This window comes from Suricata suricatta, chromosome 16, assembly GCF_006229205.1.
Source record: "Suricata suricatta isolate VVHF042 chromosome 16, meerkat_22Aug2017_6uvM2_HiC, whole genome shotgun sequence".
NCBI lineage: Eukaryota > Metazoa > Chordata > Mammalia > Carnivora > Herpestidae > Suricata > Suricata suricatta.
In genome coordinates, this window is record NC_043715.1 from 17,159,694 (window position 1) to 17,175,076 (window position 15,383).

Genomic DNA, 15,383 nt, shown 5'->3' on the forward strand with positions numbered 1-15,383 from the left:
AATGCACTGGCTACCCTGGAGGCCCAGGAGATAAGGGGCAGTAGCAGTTGGCCCAATTGCGAGCCAAGGGACTGCGGAGAGTGGGGATGGGCTTGAGCTTGGGAGCGTGTATCGCCTCTGTGGATCCCACAAGGTACCCCAGCATAGAATCCTTCCTACAGGGGTGCCTGGCTGGTACAGTCAGTAGACCATGTGACTCTTGATCAGAAGGTTGTGAATTACAGTCCCTCGTTGAGTGTAGAGATTACTTAAAAATATAATCTTAAAAAAAAAAAGAATCTCTCCCATGGTGGGATATTTTCTATCTTGGGAGGGAAAGAGGAAGGCACTTTTACACCACTCCTAGACGCCCTTTAGGTCCATAAGAATGGTCGCATTCCCGGCCCCATGTGTGGATTTCCACTCTGTATCATCCCAACTTTCACATCCCAAAAGCTGGAGCACCAGTGGCCTTTGTAGCAGGCTTCGAAGGGCCAAAGTGAGGATGGGATTCCACAAGCCTGTGGCCTGGCTCACAGGACCAAGTTTCTTGTCCCCATGTACCTGGATTACAGTTTGGAAAACTCAGTGGGCTGGACTGTTGAAGCCTTCCTCACCCTTTTCACACACCTGATTTCCAATTCATTCATTAACAACTCAGGAACTCTAGTAGCTGGGTTGGGATGGGAGACATTTCCCAGTGAAATACAGAAATCTCAAACTACAGTGAGGGCCCCTGCTACAGAGGGAGGTGCCTTGAGAGGACAAAACCTGGAGGAAGAGCAGGGGTTAACTAGGAAAAGGGCTGGGTGGGTAGGAGAGAAAATAGCAGAGATAAGACTCTAAAGGAAAGACCCCTTATCCCCAGGGAAAGATACTAATGCTGAAATAGCCAAAGGCTGAAGGTGCAAAGCACTTAGCTATTTATTCATTCATTGAGCAAGTACTATATGTGCCAGGTGCACTGATAGGCTCTGGGGATGAGCCTGTCGTTTAGGATCTGATGTTTCGGGTGGGGGTGGTGTAGGGAGACAATCAATAAATGATGTATTGTTAGAAATTACTTTAGTGTTGGGGGAAAGGAGTGAAGGATGTTTTAATTAATATTAATGGTGTGATCTCGGAGGACCCATCTGAAGATAAGTAAAGGAGCTCGGCAACGCAGGGGCTCTAACGTTATTTTAAGGAATTTAGTTTTTCAAGAAGAGTCCCAAGCATTGGGAATTGTCATGCAGGAGAGGGTGCGAGGATGGGAGCGCAGTAACTTAGGGCAGCCGCCCCACGCTGCCAGGATAGCGCAGAAGGAGAAATACAGAAGGGCCTAGCAGGAAGATTGAACGGATTGGGCGCCAGGAAAGTGAGACAGAGACCAAGTAGCACCCGGAAGGCAGGGTGGTGACATCGGGAGACGGGAGCCAGACAAGGAACAATGCACGTCAAGGGAGATTTAGGAGTGCCGCTGGGGTGAAAAGTTTACTGCAAAGACTTGGATGGAGGAAGGCCCAACTCCGCCAGGCGCACGCGCGCTCCTGGGAGGGTACGGGAGGATCCTAATTTCTCTGTTGGGCCCCGCCCCGCGAACAAATATTTGACATTCCAGGCTTATCTGAAAGGGTGCAGGGCCCAAAGGGCGACGTTTCCCCTCCCCCCGGGCCTGATTGGCCTAGCGCTTCCGCAAGTGGGGACCAGCGGGCAGGAGCCCGAGTGGGCGGTCCCAAAAGGGGCGGATACCTGCCCAAAGCAGGGGGAAGCGCTAGTCCCCCGAAGAGGCTGGAAGACCCGGCTACTTCCCACTCCCTCCATACCGCCGAGTCCCGGCGCGAGTCACTTCCGTACTGGACACCTCAGTCTCTTTATCCGTTAAGTACGGACCCGTTGAAGTGTGGGTTCAGTGGGCAAGGGCTCGGAAGCGCCCCCTCCACGCTGGGCTCTTTCACCATCGCCCGAATGTCCGGACGCAGAGACCAGCTCTTAGGAAAACGTGAGGCGCGGCTCCCGCCTCAGTTTGGGCGTGGGCTTGGCTACCCCACGTCCCTTCCTCCAGCCGGACTCTTCAGTTTCTCAGTCATATACATGGGAGAACTTAGAGTAGTCCGGGGCGGTCTGGAAACGTCTGGAGCCTCACCAAGCACGATCGGGCAAAAGGGTGTTGGGAGCCCTCTACGCGGGACTGTCCTTATTGGGTTGCTGGTCTCGGATGGAGAAGAGATGGAGGATCTGCAGCCCTCACGCGCACATTACACGGCCAGTGCGCTCACATCTCCAGGCAACAGGCCCGTCGTCAAGTTGGGTGAGCGACGAAAACAGGCTGGAGTCTCCACGTGGGGCAGAGGTGAGGTTCCGGGCCAGACCGTCCGGTCCGGCTTAGTCCCGTCTCCCAGTGGCGCTCTCTGGAGTTGGAAGGGGGCGCTTCCTGCTTACCAAGCACGGAGGCCAGCACACCTCCTACAGGGTTTTGTCATCGAAGGCACTTCCGGGAGCCAGGCTAAGGCCAGGTCTTCACACCTGTGTTGGACAAGCCCTGACCTGTAACTTCTGGTCCCCCGACCCCGTGGCTCTAAGGACCTCTGCTGACCCCCGACCCCTCCCCCCCAATCCCATTGGCTTATGGTGACCTCCCCCCACCCCCAGCCTATGGATGATATTCAATAACTCACCGCCCTCTTTGACCTTTGGTGACTTCTATCATCCCCAGACCGGCCGTCGTGACCCCACAGCCCTAGACTGGCTCCTGGTGATTTTCACAAATCCCGTGTGACCCTTACGGACTGAAGAAGGCCTCTGTTTTTGCATTTTTCTTGGCGTAGGTCTCATGGTGAGGAGGGACATGGAGGAGGAATGAGATCGCCCCAGTAGTCAGGCAAGGCCCGCTGGTGGAGCGGGAGTCCGGGCCCTGAGCGCGAATCCGGACCTGGCGTCAGAGCGCGCGTGCCCTGAGCTAGGCTCTGGCAACCTAATCCCTCCGTTCCCCTGGCCGCCCTTGGTCACGTGGCCGGCGAGGCGGACAGGTAACTCGCCCAGAGAGGGCGGGGGCCAGTAGCCGCCCCGCCCCGCGGGGCGCCGCGGGCGGGTCTCAGCGGCGCCCACTGCGCCAACGGGGCTGCAGGTGCCGCCCCCGACACACGGTGTCCCGCCCAAGCTGATTCGTGTTTGCCGTCGGCCGGTGCGTGCGTGCGCCTCGTCGGTCCGCGTGTGTCTGGCCGAGCGCCCCCTTCCTCTGCGGCCATGACTCCGCCGCCTCCCCAGCCAACGCCCCCCGGCTCGAACCCCGCCTCAGACTCCGCCACCGACCCCCGCCCGGGACCTGGACCCCTGGTCGTACTGTTCGGAGCCACGGCCGGTGCGATGGGGCCAGACCTGGGCTCCGACGAGACCGACTTAATCCTCTTAGTCTGGCAAGTGGTGGAGCCGCGGAGCCGTCAGGTATGCTGAAAAGGGGACAGCGGGGTGTCTAAGGAGTTTCAGGATCCGAAGCGAGCAGTGGCCGATCGGTTTCCCCCGTGGCTCGTAGGTGGGGACGTTGCACAAGTCATTGGTTCGCGCCGAGGCGGCCGCACTGAGCCCGCAGTGCCGCGAGGCGAGCGGCCTGAACGCCGACAGCTTGGCGCGGGCCGAGCCTCTGGACAAGGTGCTGCAGCAGGTGAGTGCTGGGGCCCGGGTGAGTGGAGACATGGCCGGGCTGCGGGTACATTTCTCGGCGGGAGAGGAGGCAGGCGGCAGGGCCTGGCGTGCTGCGACCAACTGGCCTGGGCGGTAGGACGGGTTCCTGTTGTTCAAAATTTCAGATTCCCGCGTGTGCCGGCCATTCTTGGGGGCACCTTACTTTTCAGCCTTTCCAAGGATCCACTCCTGAGCAGCGGGATAGAGGTTTCGAGACCCCTGCTAGAGCCCCGGCCGGCGTGGCTGTAAGGCTGAGACGCCTCTGGGAACCTGCCTGGCCAGGTCTCCCAGAATAGTAGTCGGAAGCCAAAAGGACCGAGGGGCCTGGTCTTGGCCATAGGTCACGGTCCCTGCCGCCTGCGTCCTCGGCCCACCCACCCTCCTAGGAGACGCAGGAGCGGGGGCGTAGGGCGGGGTCTGCCTCAGAGGCAGACGCCGCCAGGTGTAAGCGGCTCGTCTAGGCCTGTCCCAGCCGGCTGGCCAGGCGTGGGCGCTGTCCGGACCCCGCCTGGAGGCGACCTGACTCCTGAGTGCAAAGGCCCAGAGTGCCTCTCAGCTCTGGCTGGAGTGGGAGGCGGTTCCCATTGCTGTTATCGTTTTCTTACCTTCACTACTGCACTTAACTTGTGCCTGACTCTTAAGTGTAATGAGTTTAAGTACTTTACACGCACAAATTCTTTCATTTCTCAACAACTCTTCTGGTTGTTCTTGATTTAGGTACAATGATGGTGAACCTGATCCTGTTCCTGAAGGGCTCCCAGGCTAACCCCTACTTGGGGAATGTGCTGAAGGGGAACTGGGTTGTCTTGCTCTGGGCCTGGGCTTAGTGCTTATACCTGTTCTCCAGCGGGAGGAAGGCTGTTGGGGGCTGGGCAAGGAGTGCCACCCCCTCTATGAGTAAACAACCCCGTGCCAGCCGGTCGATAGGGTGTGGGTCAAAGCTCACGCTGCCCCTGGTGTCCAGGTATGGGGCTCTGTCCTTGGATTTTCTCTGCCCCTTGGTTGGTCAGACTTAGAGGCGGAGCTGCCATTGACCCTGAGCCAGCTGGGCCTCAGGCAGGATTGGGCCTCCCCCACCTGTCTGAGGGTGGTGCCTGGTCAGGGACTGGTTTAACCTGCTTTGCCCCGCCCCTTCCCACCTGCTTGTCCCACTCCACCAGGTGTTTGCTCTGGCACCACTCCAGACTCTTGGAGTGTGTGTGTGATGGGGGCTTGGGTGATATGTGACTGCCACCATTTGGCCTGGAAGAAGTGACCATGGATTGGGGGAGAAAAGGGACACAAAGCCAGGCCCAACAGGTGTGACCAACTCCTCCCCAGGCAGGGTAGGGTTGAACATCTAGCTGAACCAGCTTTGCAGCCTGTGCCCTCCCTCCTCCTGCCCACCCAGCTGTGAGTCTGTCTGTCTCTCTCCCCACTCCCTATGCCCAGTTCTCACAGCTGGTGAGCGGGGATGTGGCTCTGCTGGGCGGGGGCCCCTACACGCTATGCACTGATGGGCAGCAGCTGCTGCGACAGGTCCTGCACCCTGAGGCCTCCAGGAAGGTATGCCACTGAGGGCACACAGGGGGTAGGGTTCCCAGGACCCCTGTTTTGGGGGTGGGCAGGGAAGCTCAATTCCCTCCATTCATGCCCCCTCCCATGTGCCCCCAGAACCTGGTGCTTCCCGACACCTTCTTCTCCTTCTACGACCTCCGCAGAGAATTCCATGTGCAGCACCCAAACGTCCGCCCTGCCAGGGAGCTCACCGTGGCCACCATGGCGCAGGGTATCTGACCCAGCCGGGTTAGGGTGGAGGGGAAGCTGTGGACGGTTCTTGAATATGTGCCTCCTGGAGGGTTATGTGAACATATGCAAGTTTACATTATCTGCTGAGTCCTTAAGGGCACATGCCTCTGTGTCTGTACTGGGGTGAGTTTGAAATATGGACATATGTCTGCATATGTCTGGGATGGTGACTCTGAAGGGCATATATGACCTGGATCAAAACAAATGTTTGCCGGGGCTGTGTATTTGTCCATGTAGGGAACTTGGACCTAGGTGGGACCAAGATTGTTGCTCATGCTGGGATTTCCTCACTGTTACTTCTCTGCTCATAGACTTGGGGCTGGAGACAGATGCCACAGAGGATGACTTTGGGGTCTGGGAAGTGAAGACAATGGTAGCTGTCATCCTCCATCTGCTGGAAGGGCCCAGTGGTAAGGATCCTCTCACCACCTGTCATCTGGTCTCAGAACTGGGTGCATGTCTACCTCTTAACTTTCTCAAAGTTCCCCTCCCCACTTGTTACCTTCTTTGAGAGACCAAAGGTAGATGCTCCTTTGTCACCTCCTCATCCCCCTCAACTGTCCTCTTTTTGCAGAGCTTGGTGGGGAGACCCCTCCACCAGACCCTGCTGACCCCCATGCCATCTCCTCTCAGGTCAATTGTTTTCGAAGGCAGAGGTGGTAAAGCAGAAATATGAGACAGGTCCTTGGTGAGTGTAGGGGCAGGGGTGGGGGGGTGACAATAGCTGGATAGCTCTGACTCTGTGTCCTGCCCCCACAGCAGCAAGGCTGATGTGGTGGACAGTGAGACTGTAGTTCGGGCCCGTGGGTTGCCCTGGCAGTCATCAGACCAGGATGTGGCTCGATTCTTCAAAGGACTCAACATTGCCCGGTGGGTACAGCAGGCAGGATGGGTGGGCTCAGGAGGGCAGGCCTGCCCAGGAAGCACTAACCCAGCACTGGCTCCGCAGGGGTGGTGTAGCACTCTGCCTCAACGCCCAGGGCCGCAGAAACGGCGAGGCCCTCATCCGCTTTGTGGACAGTGAGCAGCGGGACCTGGCGCTGCAGAGACACAAGCACCACATGGGTGTTCGCTATATTGAGGTGGGGCGTTGGGCTGGGAGTGAAGGGCAGAACTGAGGCCAGCCAGGCTGGAGACCCATGGGCTGCCCTCACTGTACCCACAGGTATATAAAGCAACAGGAGATGAGTTTGTCAAGATTGCAGGGGGTAAGTGTACTCCCAACGGCATCTAGTTCCCTTAGTTCTTGATCCATTTCCCACTCGCCCACCACCCCCTGCCTTTCTGCTCCCCTGTGCCAGTTGTTAGGTGGGTATTTGGAAGGGCACAAATGAAGTCAGTAGGTGACTCCCATGCCTCCCACCAAGGCACATCACTAGAGGTGGCTCGTTTCCTGTCACGGGAAGACCAAGTGATTCTGCGGCTGCGGGGACTGCCTTTCTCGGCTGGGCCGGCAGATGTGCTAGGCTTTCTGGGGCCAGAGTGCCCAGTGACTGGGGGTGCTGATGGGCTGCTCTTTGTGCGCCACCCTGACGGCCGGCCCACTGGTGATGCCTTTGCCCTATTTGCCTGCGAGGAGCTGGCACAGGCTGCACTGCGCAGGCATAAGGGCATACTGGGTAAGCGATACATTGAACTCTTCCGGAGCACTGCGGCCGAGGTGCAGCAGGTGAGCACCAGGGCTTTCCCTTACCCTCCATGTGCTTCTCCAGGGTGCCCCCTCCGAACCCCTGGGCACCGGCCCTACTTGGCATGACCAGCCTGTTGCTGCCTTCCTCACCAGGTCCTGAACCGTTATGCATCTAGCCCACTCCTTCCCACACTCACCGCTCCACTGCTGCCCATCCCCTTCCCACTGGCAGCTGGGACTGGGAGAGACTGTGTACGCCTTCGAGGCCTGCCCTACACAGCCACCATCGAAGACATCCTTAGCTTTCTGGGGGACGCAGCTGCTGACATCCGGCCCCACGGTGTGCACATGGTGCTCAATCAGCAGGTGAGGCTGCTGCCAGTGGGGACACGTGTAACTAGGGAGGGGTGTGCGGTTGGGAGTAATGCACTCTTGCATATGACAGATTGCTTACAAGACCACCATGTGCACAGGGCCGGCCATCAGGCGATGCATTCATCCAGATGACATCGGCAGAGCGGGCCTTAGCCGCTGCGCAGCGTTGTCATAAGAAAGTGATGAAGGAACGCTACGTGGAAGTGGTCCCCTGCTCCACGGAGGAGATGAGCCGTGTGCTGATGGGGGGCACCTTGGGCCGTAGTGGCATGTCCCCTCCACCCTGCAAGCTGCCCTGTGAGTGTCTCAGGGGCTGGGGAAAGGAGGCATGTGGGGGCCAAGCTGTTTTAACTCTCACTTTCTACAGTGGGGACTCCTTTCTGGGCGCCTCATCCAGGGCAGCACTGGGCTCCCTGCAGATGTACTCTCTACTTCTGCCTCCAGGCCTCTCACCACCCACCTACGCCACCTTCCAGGCCACCCCAACCCTCATTCCTGCTGAGACGGCAGCTCTGTATCCCTCTTCAGCCCTGCTCCCGGCTGCCAGGGTGCCTGCTGCCCCCACCCCTGTTGCCTACTACCCAGGGCCAGCCACTCAACTGTACATGAACTACACAGCTTACTACCCCAGGTACCTGCTGCTGAGAAAACTCCAGTCTTGCCCCCATCCTGGTTTGGGGGAGGGTCACGATCCCCTTCCTGTGCCAGATAATCCAAGGTCTGTTAGAGCTCAGACTTATTCTGAGATGGACAAGGGAGTGACAGGTATGGCCTGGCTGATGCCATCTACAAATGAGAATGGAACGGACTCTGTAGAGCAGAGGTTTCAGGCAGGAAGAACTGAACTAAGCACAAGGCAGAGGCACAGGAAGAGGGAGGCAGGTCTTGGTCTAGGCCATAAATGGGACTGCACTCCTGAATTCCTGCCTCTCCCATTGTAGCCCCCCGGTTTCCCCCACCACTGTGGGCTATCTGACCACGCCCCCTGCTGCCCTGGCCTCTGCTTCCACCTCAGTGTTGTCCCAGCCAGGAGCCCTGGTCCGTATGCAGGGTGTCCCATACACCACGGGTGTGAAGGATCTGCTCAGCATCTTCCAGGCCTATCAGGTGAGGTGTGGCTGGAGGGGCTTGGGGACCTGGTTGAGCCTGGAGCTTCCTCCCCTAAATCTTGTTCCCTTCTGCAGTTAGCCCCTGATGACTACACCAGTTTGATGCCTGTTGGTGACCCGCCTCGCACTGTGCTACAGGCCCCCAAAGAGTGGGTGTGTTTGTAGGTGAGGGGGCCAGGAGGTAAGAGCTGGCTGATATCTAACATGACTCTCTTGCATCCAGAAAACCAGCACCCACGACCAGGTGGCTCCTTTCTGGCTTGTCAAAGCTCTCAGAAAGCACCTAGAGGAGCTCAAGCCCCGGGCTCCATCTCCCACTTATTGCCCTGCCTGTTCACCCCAAAGTTGATGGCTGGACCCTGCATGCAGGATTGGGGGTGCAGTGATGTTTCTTTGCTCCCAATGGCCTGATCTGGGCCTCCTGAGTAGCACTGAGAGCCTTTGGCCAGTTGCGGCCATGGCCCATGCCTTCAGATTCTGTGGGGCTGATGTCCACAGCAGGCCTGCTTTCTTTTTAGAAATGTAAGCCCTGGTGCCTTCAATGTATGACTCCTGGGAACTTTTGAGTAAAAATCCCAATGTTCGACCTTCCCCCATCCCTCCTGGTAGGGGGCAGGGAGGCAGAGTGTGCTGGCCCCAGCCCCCAGGATACTTGGACCTCAGCGGCCTCGTTTGTACCAGGTGGTCCCATCTAAGGATGCTAGCTCCCCTCCAGCTTGGCACAAGGAGTATCAGGAGGCAAAATGACAAGCTGTTTTGATGGACTATACTGCAGTATCCCCAGACGACACTAGGGGGCAGGAGGCCCTCACAAAAAATCAGGCTCGAAATTTAAAGGGGACTTTCTGCCTACTTTTCATGCACACCTTAGGCAGATCAGTTGTCCTGAACTCAGCAGACACCATGGAATGTCCTTTGCACCCATTAGAGGGTACAGAACTGAAGCTTCGGAAGGAATTTGGAACTCTACTCACTCCTCCGTAAAATAAACAAAGGTCTAACCAAGTGGACTTTTCAAAAGCCAAGTGTCCCTTAGCTTCGGACCCTGGAGTGAGGGGCTCCACACCTGCCCCACGCAGAGGAAACCTCAGGCAGATTTCAAGGACACCGTTGACCTGTCACCACTGTTTATTATTTCAGCACTGTAACTGAGGAACCTGAATTGCTGGCTCTTCTCTGTTATCTGTGTAAGGAGCACTATACTCCTGTAAAAGGTTTTACAATACAAAATGTGTAAGAAAACAATCCCAAGTGCTGTAAACTTACTGAGATCCAGTTCCTTAACTGAACATTGCCCATTTTATAAAATATAAGGTTTCACCTTTAGCTCACCTGAGCCATAAAGATGGACCATCTGTTCTGAATATTAAACACAGGGCTTCATAGCCAGACCCAGCAGAATGCTGGAGACAGTGGTTAGCCCTGCAGCAGTACCACATGTGCACCTGAAGACAAGACCACTGTTCCTTTCGAGCTGTTTTCAGCCATGTTTCTCTGTGTATCTCTAGTAAGCAGAAGGGTGCTTAACCCATTCCTCAACTCAAGATCTAGCACAGGTTGGAAGGGGCAGGGGTGGGTGCTAGGTCATGCGCAGTTGCTAAATGTTGGTACTAGAAGCCAATCTGCATAGTCCAGTGGATGTGTGCTTTAACACCACTTACGTCACACAAAAGTTTAAAGTCTTTACCTCCAAAGCCAAAAAATACTGACTCTTAAACCAAAGATTTTACAAAATGATACAAGACTGCTCATATAGTATATAAAGCTCTTTTTTAAAATTTAACTTTTATTTTAAATAGGAAAGCATTTCTAGTGCTACAGGCATCAAGGTATTTAAAAGGCATCAAAAATTGGTGCATAGCAACTCTGGATCATAGAGGCTTATATTCCTGAGGGCAGCAGAGCAACCCCCAAAGGGTCTTGTAAGGGGGACTCTTACAAGAGCCTTATGTGAGGCAGCTACCCCAGGGGCAAGAGGGTGGAGGCAAGTCTGGCCAGCTGTCTGAAAACTTGTGTGTCAGGGGCCGCCTCCCACAACCCCTCCAAACCAAAGGAAGCTGTGGGCTTCCAACTACAGGCCCTGAAGCAAATCTCAGTATCCACACTCTGACACAAAACTTACTTTAAAAGAAAATCTGAAAACACCCAGCTCTAGAAGGAACCAGAGTGATCTGCTGAAGGACATATTTCTCTAACTAGTTTTAAGGAAAAAATATAAATCATCATAGTCTAAAAAGAAAAAAAAAAAAGACCATACTTCGTCCTGTGGGAGGTCAGCACCTCCCACCTGGCTGACTAGAGGTGGTGGGCAATGAACTGGCTCCCTGTGCCTAGGCCTCACTTGGTTTCAATAGAGAGTCCTGGCATCCAGAACTCCTAATCCCCAGGAGTAACATCAAGCCCTTTGACCAGCTCAGCACACTGTCACACATAATAGGCACTCAAAAAATATGCTTCCTGAAAAAATGAAATTACATGATTTCGTTTGAAAACATACTGCAAACTTCAGGGGCTTTGAAATGGGCCCGGCCTTGAACAGGTAACTAATCCCATTAAAGGGAGGGTAAGGGCAGGGTTTGGAAAAAGCACCCGACTCGGGCACCTCCTTTGGTAGACAGCAGGCTGGAGTTTCTTGCTGGCCCTGCCTTGGGCACCAGCCTCGCCAGCAGCAGCACCAGGGCATCTTTGGTGTGAGGGTCAGGTCTATGATGCTACTGCATGTTTGGGTTTGCCTCAAAGCCTTTGGGGAACTGGCTGGTTTTTAGGCCATGCAGATGGGACACAGTAGGCCAGAATCATTTTAGGCTGTAAACAGAAAGAGGGGTAAGCTTTCCATGCCACTGTGAGTCTTAAAAGCTTCCCATCGGGAGTCCTGCATTTTCTCTACTGTTCTAAAGCACAGCTCATTTGTGCGTAGCTTCTCACACAGCGTGGCCTCTAGAAATTAGTCAGAACCAGCAAATTTGCCTAAACCATCATGAGACTGTGGCTTCAAAGGTTACAAAGGTCTGGGACCAGAGGGCACCAAAGGGAAAAGCAGTCCACAGCCTACGTGTTTGTAGGATGGCAAGATATTAAAGCTAAAAAGCTAAAACAACCCACCTTCCAAAGTTACCTTATTTGTAGCTGTTTAATCCAAGGCCCTGAGGCAAAAAAGCATGGAGTCAGTATGGAGAGACTGCAGAAAGATTACCTAGAAAGTTACAAAAAGGCTATGTTCTGGAATGTCATTTTATATTCCAACACTTCAATGATTGGAATGGTCTCCTCTTACTTTAACAGTTTACTTTTTATAAAGAGGTATGAGCTACATTTGGCTTTATTTCCTATAAATCTATGAAAGGCTTTAGGGCATGCTGTTTCTGAGGCATAGGTGTGGGCTTGGGAGGATTTTTTTTTCTATTATGTTTGCCTCTGAAGGTTTTATCAAAAGTTCCTACTTTAAAAATAATCATCAAAGCTAAAGAGTCCTTCAAATGACCATAAAGGAGTACAAATCACCAATCATAGCTAAGCAACCAGGTCACTTGCAAAAGCAGCACCTCAAATGCGAGAGAGAGCCTGCTGTGTTCACACTCAAAAGCACCCATCATATAAAAGTATCCTATTCAAATATAAAAAGCAAAGCTCATTTCCCCAAAGCTCAGTCTATGCTGCTCCTGTTCTTTTACAAAATCTACTCAAGGCCTGAGGTGGAGGAACGCTGCTTTCCCCACATACAGTGATCCCAACTCCTGGCGCCAGTCCTGAAGGCCACAGAGTTGGAAAGCTAAGGTCCAAGAAGAGGAACATGCTGAGAAGTACATGGTGGTGGACACACGGCTGCAGGGAGCACTCTCAGAGCCCATCGGATCCTCCTAAATCCAGGGAATCAGGACCCGGGAGGGGAGCCCGCCTGCTCCCCCCTGTTCCTTGGGAAACGGAAATCTGGGACATGTCTCTCCCAATTATCTCGTTCACTGAAAAACAAGAAAAAGGGAGAGTGATTAGTTACCTCTGTGTGACTGACCATATGATGCTCAATGGCAAGTTCCACTTCAAAGACATTTTCCCGCCTCCATGGTTTTCTATAAAGGTAAATGCAGTGCGTTAAAGCCTGCTTCTATATGGAATAAGGGCTTCTCCCAGAAGCTGTTCCAGACCCCTTTCTCCCATTCAGTCCAGTTGGGTTAGGAAGGGAGATGGCTCAGAGAATAGGAAACATTCTTACCCTCCCTCTAAAAGCTTATGTTCTAGAGCAGAGGACAGGATACATCTGAAATGTGTTAACATCCATCTAGCTTTTCCTGAATTTGCATCTCTACAGGAGGGTTTTCCCTTTCTGATTCCTGAAGTGTACTCTGTATGAAAAGTGAACAAAAATAAATGCTTTGGTGAGAATAAGAGAAGATATGGGAGTTATTTTGTTATGCCAATAAAGCATCCTTTTTTATATGGGCTCTTTTTTTATTGTTTCTCATCCTTTCAGAAAAGACCTTGCTGCTTCTTTTTTTTTTTTTAAATGTGGACCGCTTCACGAATTTGCATGTCATCCTTGTGAAGAGGCCATGCTAATCTTCTCTGTATTGTTCCAATTTTAGTACATGTGCTGCTGAAGCGAGCACCTTGCTTTCTGTTGGTGTCTGTGACAAGCCAAGCACTCCTAGAAGCACAGTGCTCCGTGAGGTCTCATACAAAAACCTCCCATCTTAAGAAACCAATACAGAAAGAAAACCCCAAATCCCCCCAATAAGAACCTTCAGTTCTTTCATCATGAGAATTCTTTGCTTTGAAATGAAAATTCTTCGCTTTATCAACTAAAGATTAAGCATATATTCAAAAGAACTGAAAACATATGTCCACATAAAAACTTGTACTCAAGGGGCGCCTAAGTGGTTCAGCTGGTTGAGCATCCGACTCTTGATTTCAGCTCAGGTCATCATCTCATAGTTGTAGGATCGAGCCCCATGTCAGCTTGAGATTTTTGCTTTCCCTTTCCCTCTCCCCCTCTCCTCTACCTGTACACCTGCACTCTCTCTCAAGACAATCATTAAAAAAAACCATCTTGTACCTGAATATAATTCACAGCAGCATTATTCAAAATAGCCCCAAAGCAGAAACAACTCAAATATCTACCAAGTGATGAATGGATAAGCAAATTATGGGCTATCCATACAGGGAAACATTATTCAGCCCTAAAGAGAAATGAAGTGAACTTTGAAAACATTATGCTAGGGGGGCCTGGGTGGCTAAGTCGGTTAAGCAGCCGACTTTAGTTCAGGTCATGATCTCATGGTTCATGGGTTCAAGTCCCGCATCAGGCCCTGTGCTGGCAGCTAGCTCAGAGCCCAGAGCCTTGAGCCTGTCTTCGGATTCTGTGTCTTTCTCTCTCTGACCCTCTCCTGCTATGCTGTTGTCTCTCTCTGTCTCAAAAATAAATAAAACATTAAAACATTTAAAACAAGAAAACATTATGTTAAGTGAAAGAAATCAGACACAAAAGATCATATATTGCTTGATTCCATTTGTATAAAAGGGCCAGAACTGACTAACCACACAGAAAATAGGTGATTGCCATGCGTTATGGTGAGGAAGGATTAGAGGATTACTGCTAACAGGTATGGGAATTTCTTTTTGGAGTAATATAAATTTTCTAAAATGAGATAGTGGTGATGGCTGCACAACTCTGTGAATATCCTAAAACCACTGAATGGTGTATTTTCAAGGGTGAATTCTATAGTAATAAATTATATCTCAATTCAGCTGTTATAAACAAAAATATGCCAAGACAAAAAATATTTTTACTTAGAATGTGATGTGATCATAAAGCCAAGGAAACACTAATAATCACTTAAAAATACCTTCAAGTATTAATTTTTTTTTTTTTTTTTAAAGAGAGAGACTTGGGAGAGAGAGCATGAGCAGGAGCCTGACACAAGGCTTGATCGCATGACTCTGGGATGGTGACCCGAGCCCAAATTAAGAATAGGATGCTCAACCACTAAGCCACCCAGGCACCCCTTTCAAGTATTAAAATCCAATCTTTTTACAGTTTAGGATATTAAAAAGTTCTTGAAATTCATATAGTCATGGCTATCAGAGGGGAACTAACATTCACTACACAAATATTTATTGAGCATCTACAAGAATTTGTAACTGAAATTTTGTATCTTATTTCAATCTTCATTAACATTTTGAGATAACTACTACCCCCAATTTACAGATCAGTTCACCGAGGCTTTGACAGTTCACATAATTTGCTCAGTAAACAGTGGAATCAATTTCCAAACACCTATTACTTCTTGAAGGCCAAGAGTAGAGAAATGGAGGTGTGTGGGGGGGGAATCATTTAGACAAAGAAAATGCAAAAGACCCAGACACTTGTGGTGATGCCAGGGGAGGGAGAGTGAGTGCATTAATAGGAGAAGAAGTCAGGAAAGAGAGCATACAAAGGGGACATAAATAGACAGAGCAGAGCCATTGGCACCTGTTATTCCAAGACACATAACAATCAACAAACAGTGTTTTCAGTGTGGACTCCATGTGTAAGTCAGTGGGCTAGTCTCCTGCTAAGAGGGAGCCCAAGGATGGCCCATGACCTCCATGCACAGCCTCTGATATAAGTCATCACGTTAGATTATCAGTAGGGGTCATTATTATCTGTCTCTCAAATAGTGTGTGAGCTCCTGAAGGGCAAGGGTGTTACCAATGAGGAAGCATCAATTTCAGATGACTGAATAAATGGATCCTAATTCAATGCAATTACTTGAAAGCTATGGGGAACTAGTATACTGAAAGTTCACTAGGTGATGGGATAGGAAGTGGACCACAGAATGTTAGTAAGACTAACACATGACATCTGA

The 15,383-nt window shown here is 51.9% G+C and overlaps 2 protein-coding genes and 1 non-coding gene across 12 annotated transcripts in view; 1 reads left to right on the forward strand and 2 right to left on the reverse strand.

Moving 5' to 3' along the window:
* Window positions 1-2,223: 2,223 nt before the first annotated feature.
* Window positions 2,224-12,973, forward strand: ESRP2 (epithelial splicing regulatory protein 2). 5 transcript variants are annotated; one of them, XM_029926371.1, is made up of 17 exons: window positions 2,224-2,311; window positions 2,787-3,402; window positions 3,491-3,619; window positions 5,071-5,184; window positions 5,293-5,407; window positions 5,739-5,837; window positions 6,061-6,115; window positions 6,187-6,297; window positions 6,377-6,509; window positions 6,593-6,635; window positions 6,795-7,096; window positions 7,211-7,423; window positions 7,531-7,729; window positions 7,877-8,063; window positions 8,374-8,539; window positions 8,617-8,722; window positions 12,227-12,973. In XM_029926371.1, the coding sequence occupies exons 2-16, from the start codon at window positions 3,205-3,207 to the stop codon at window positions 8,704-8,706; spliced, it is 2,154 nt and encodes a 717-aa protein (XP_029782231.1). In that variant the 5' UTR covers window positions 2,224-2,311; window positions 2,787-3,204; the 3' UTR covers window positions 8,707-8,722; window positions 12,227-12,973. The 5 variants fall into 5 exon arrangements, with proteins under 5 accessions (XP_029782231.1, XP_029782230.1, XP_029782229.1 ...); XM_029926370.1 differs by lacking the exon at window positions 12,227-12,973 and adding an exon at window positions 9,413-9,786; XM_029926369.1 differs by lacking the exon at window positions 12,227-12,973 and having other exon boundaries at window positions 8,617-9,786.
* Window positions 10,295-15,383, reverse strand: part of NFATC3 (nuclear factor of activated T cells 3) — a 130,322-nt gene continuing 125,233 nt past the window's right edge. For 4 of the 6 annotated variants that reach the window (XM_029926366.1, XM_029926367.1, XM_029926363.1 and 1 more), the window contains one exon: window positions 10,295-12,500. In XM_029926366.1, the coding sequence (XP_029782226.1) occupies window positions 12,413-12,500 (88 nt within the window). In that variant the 3' untranslated portion in view covers window positions 10,295-12,412. The remainder of the gene's footprint in view (window positions 12,501-15,383) is intronic. The other 2 variants (XM_029926368.1, XM_029926365.1) reach the window with 1 other exon arrangement.
* LOC115281366 lies at window positions 13,039-13,145 on the reverse strand. The gene has a single exon (XR_003904268.1). It is a non-coding gene; the product is annotated as a U6 spliceosomal RNA (small nuclear RNA).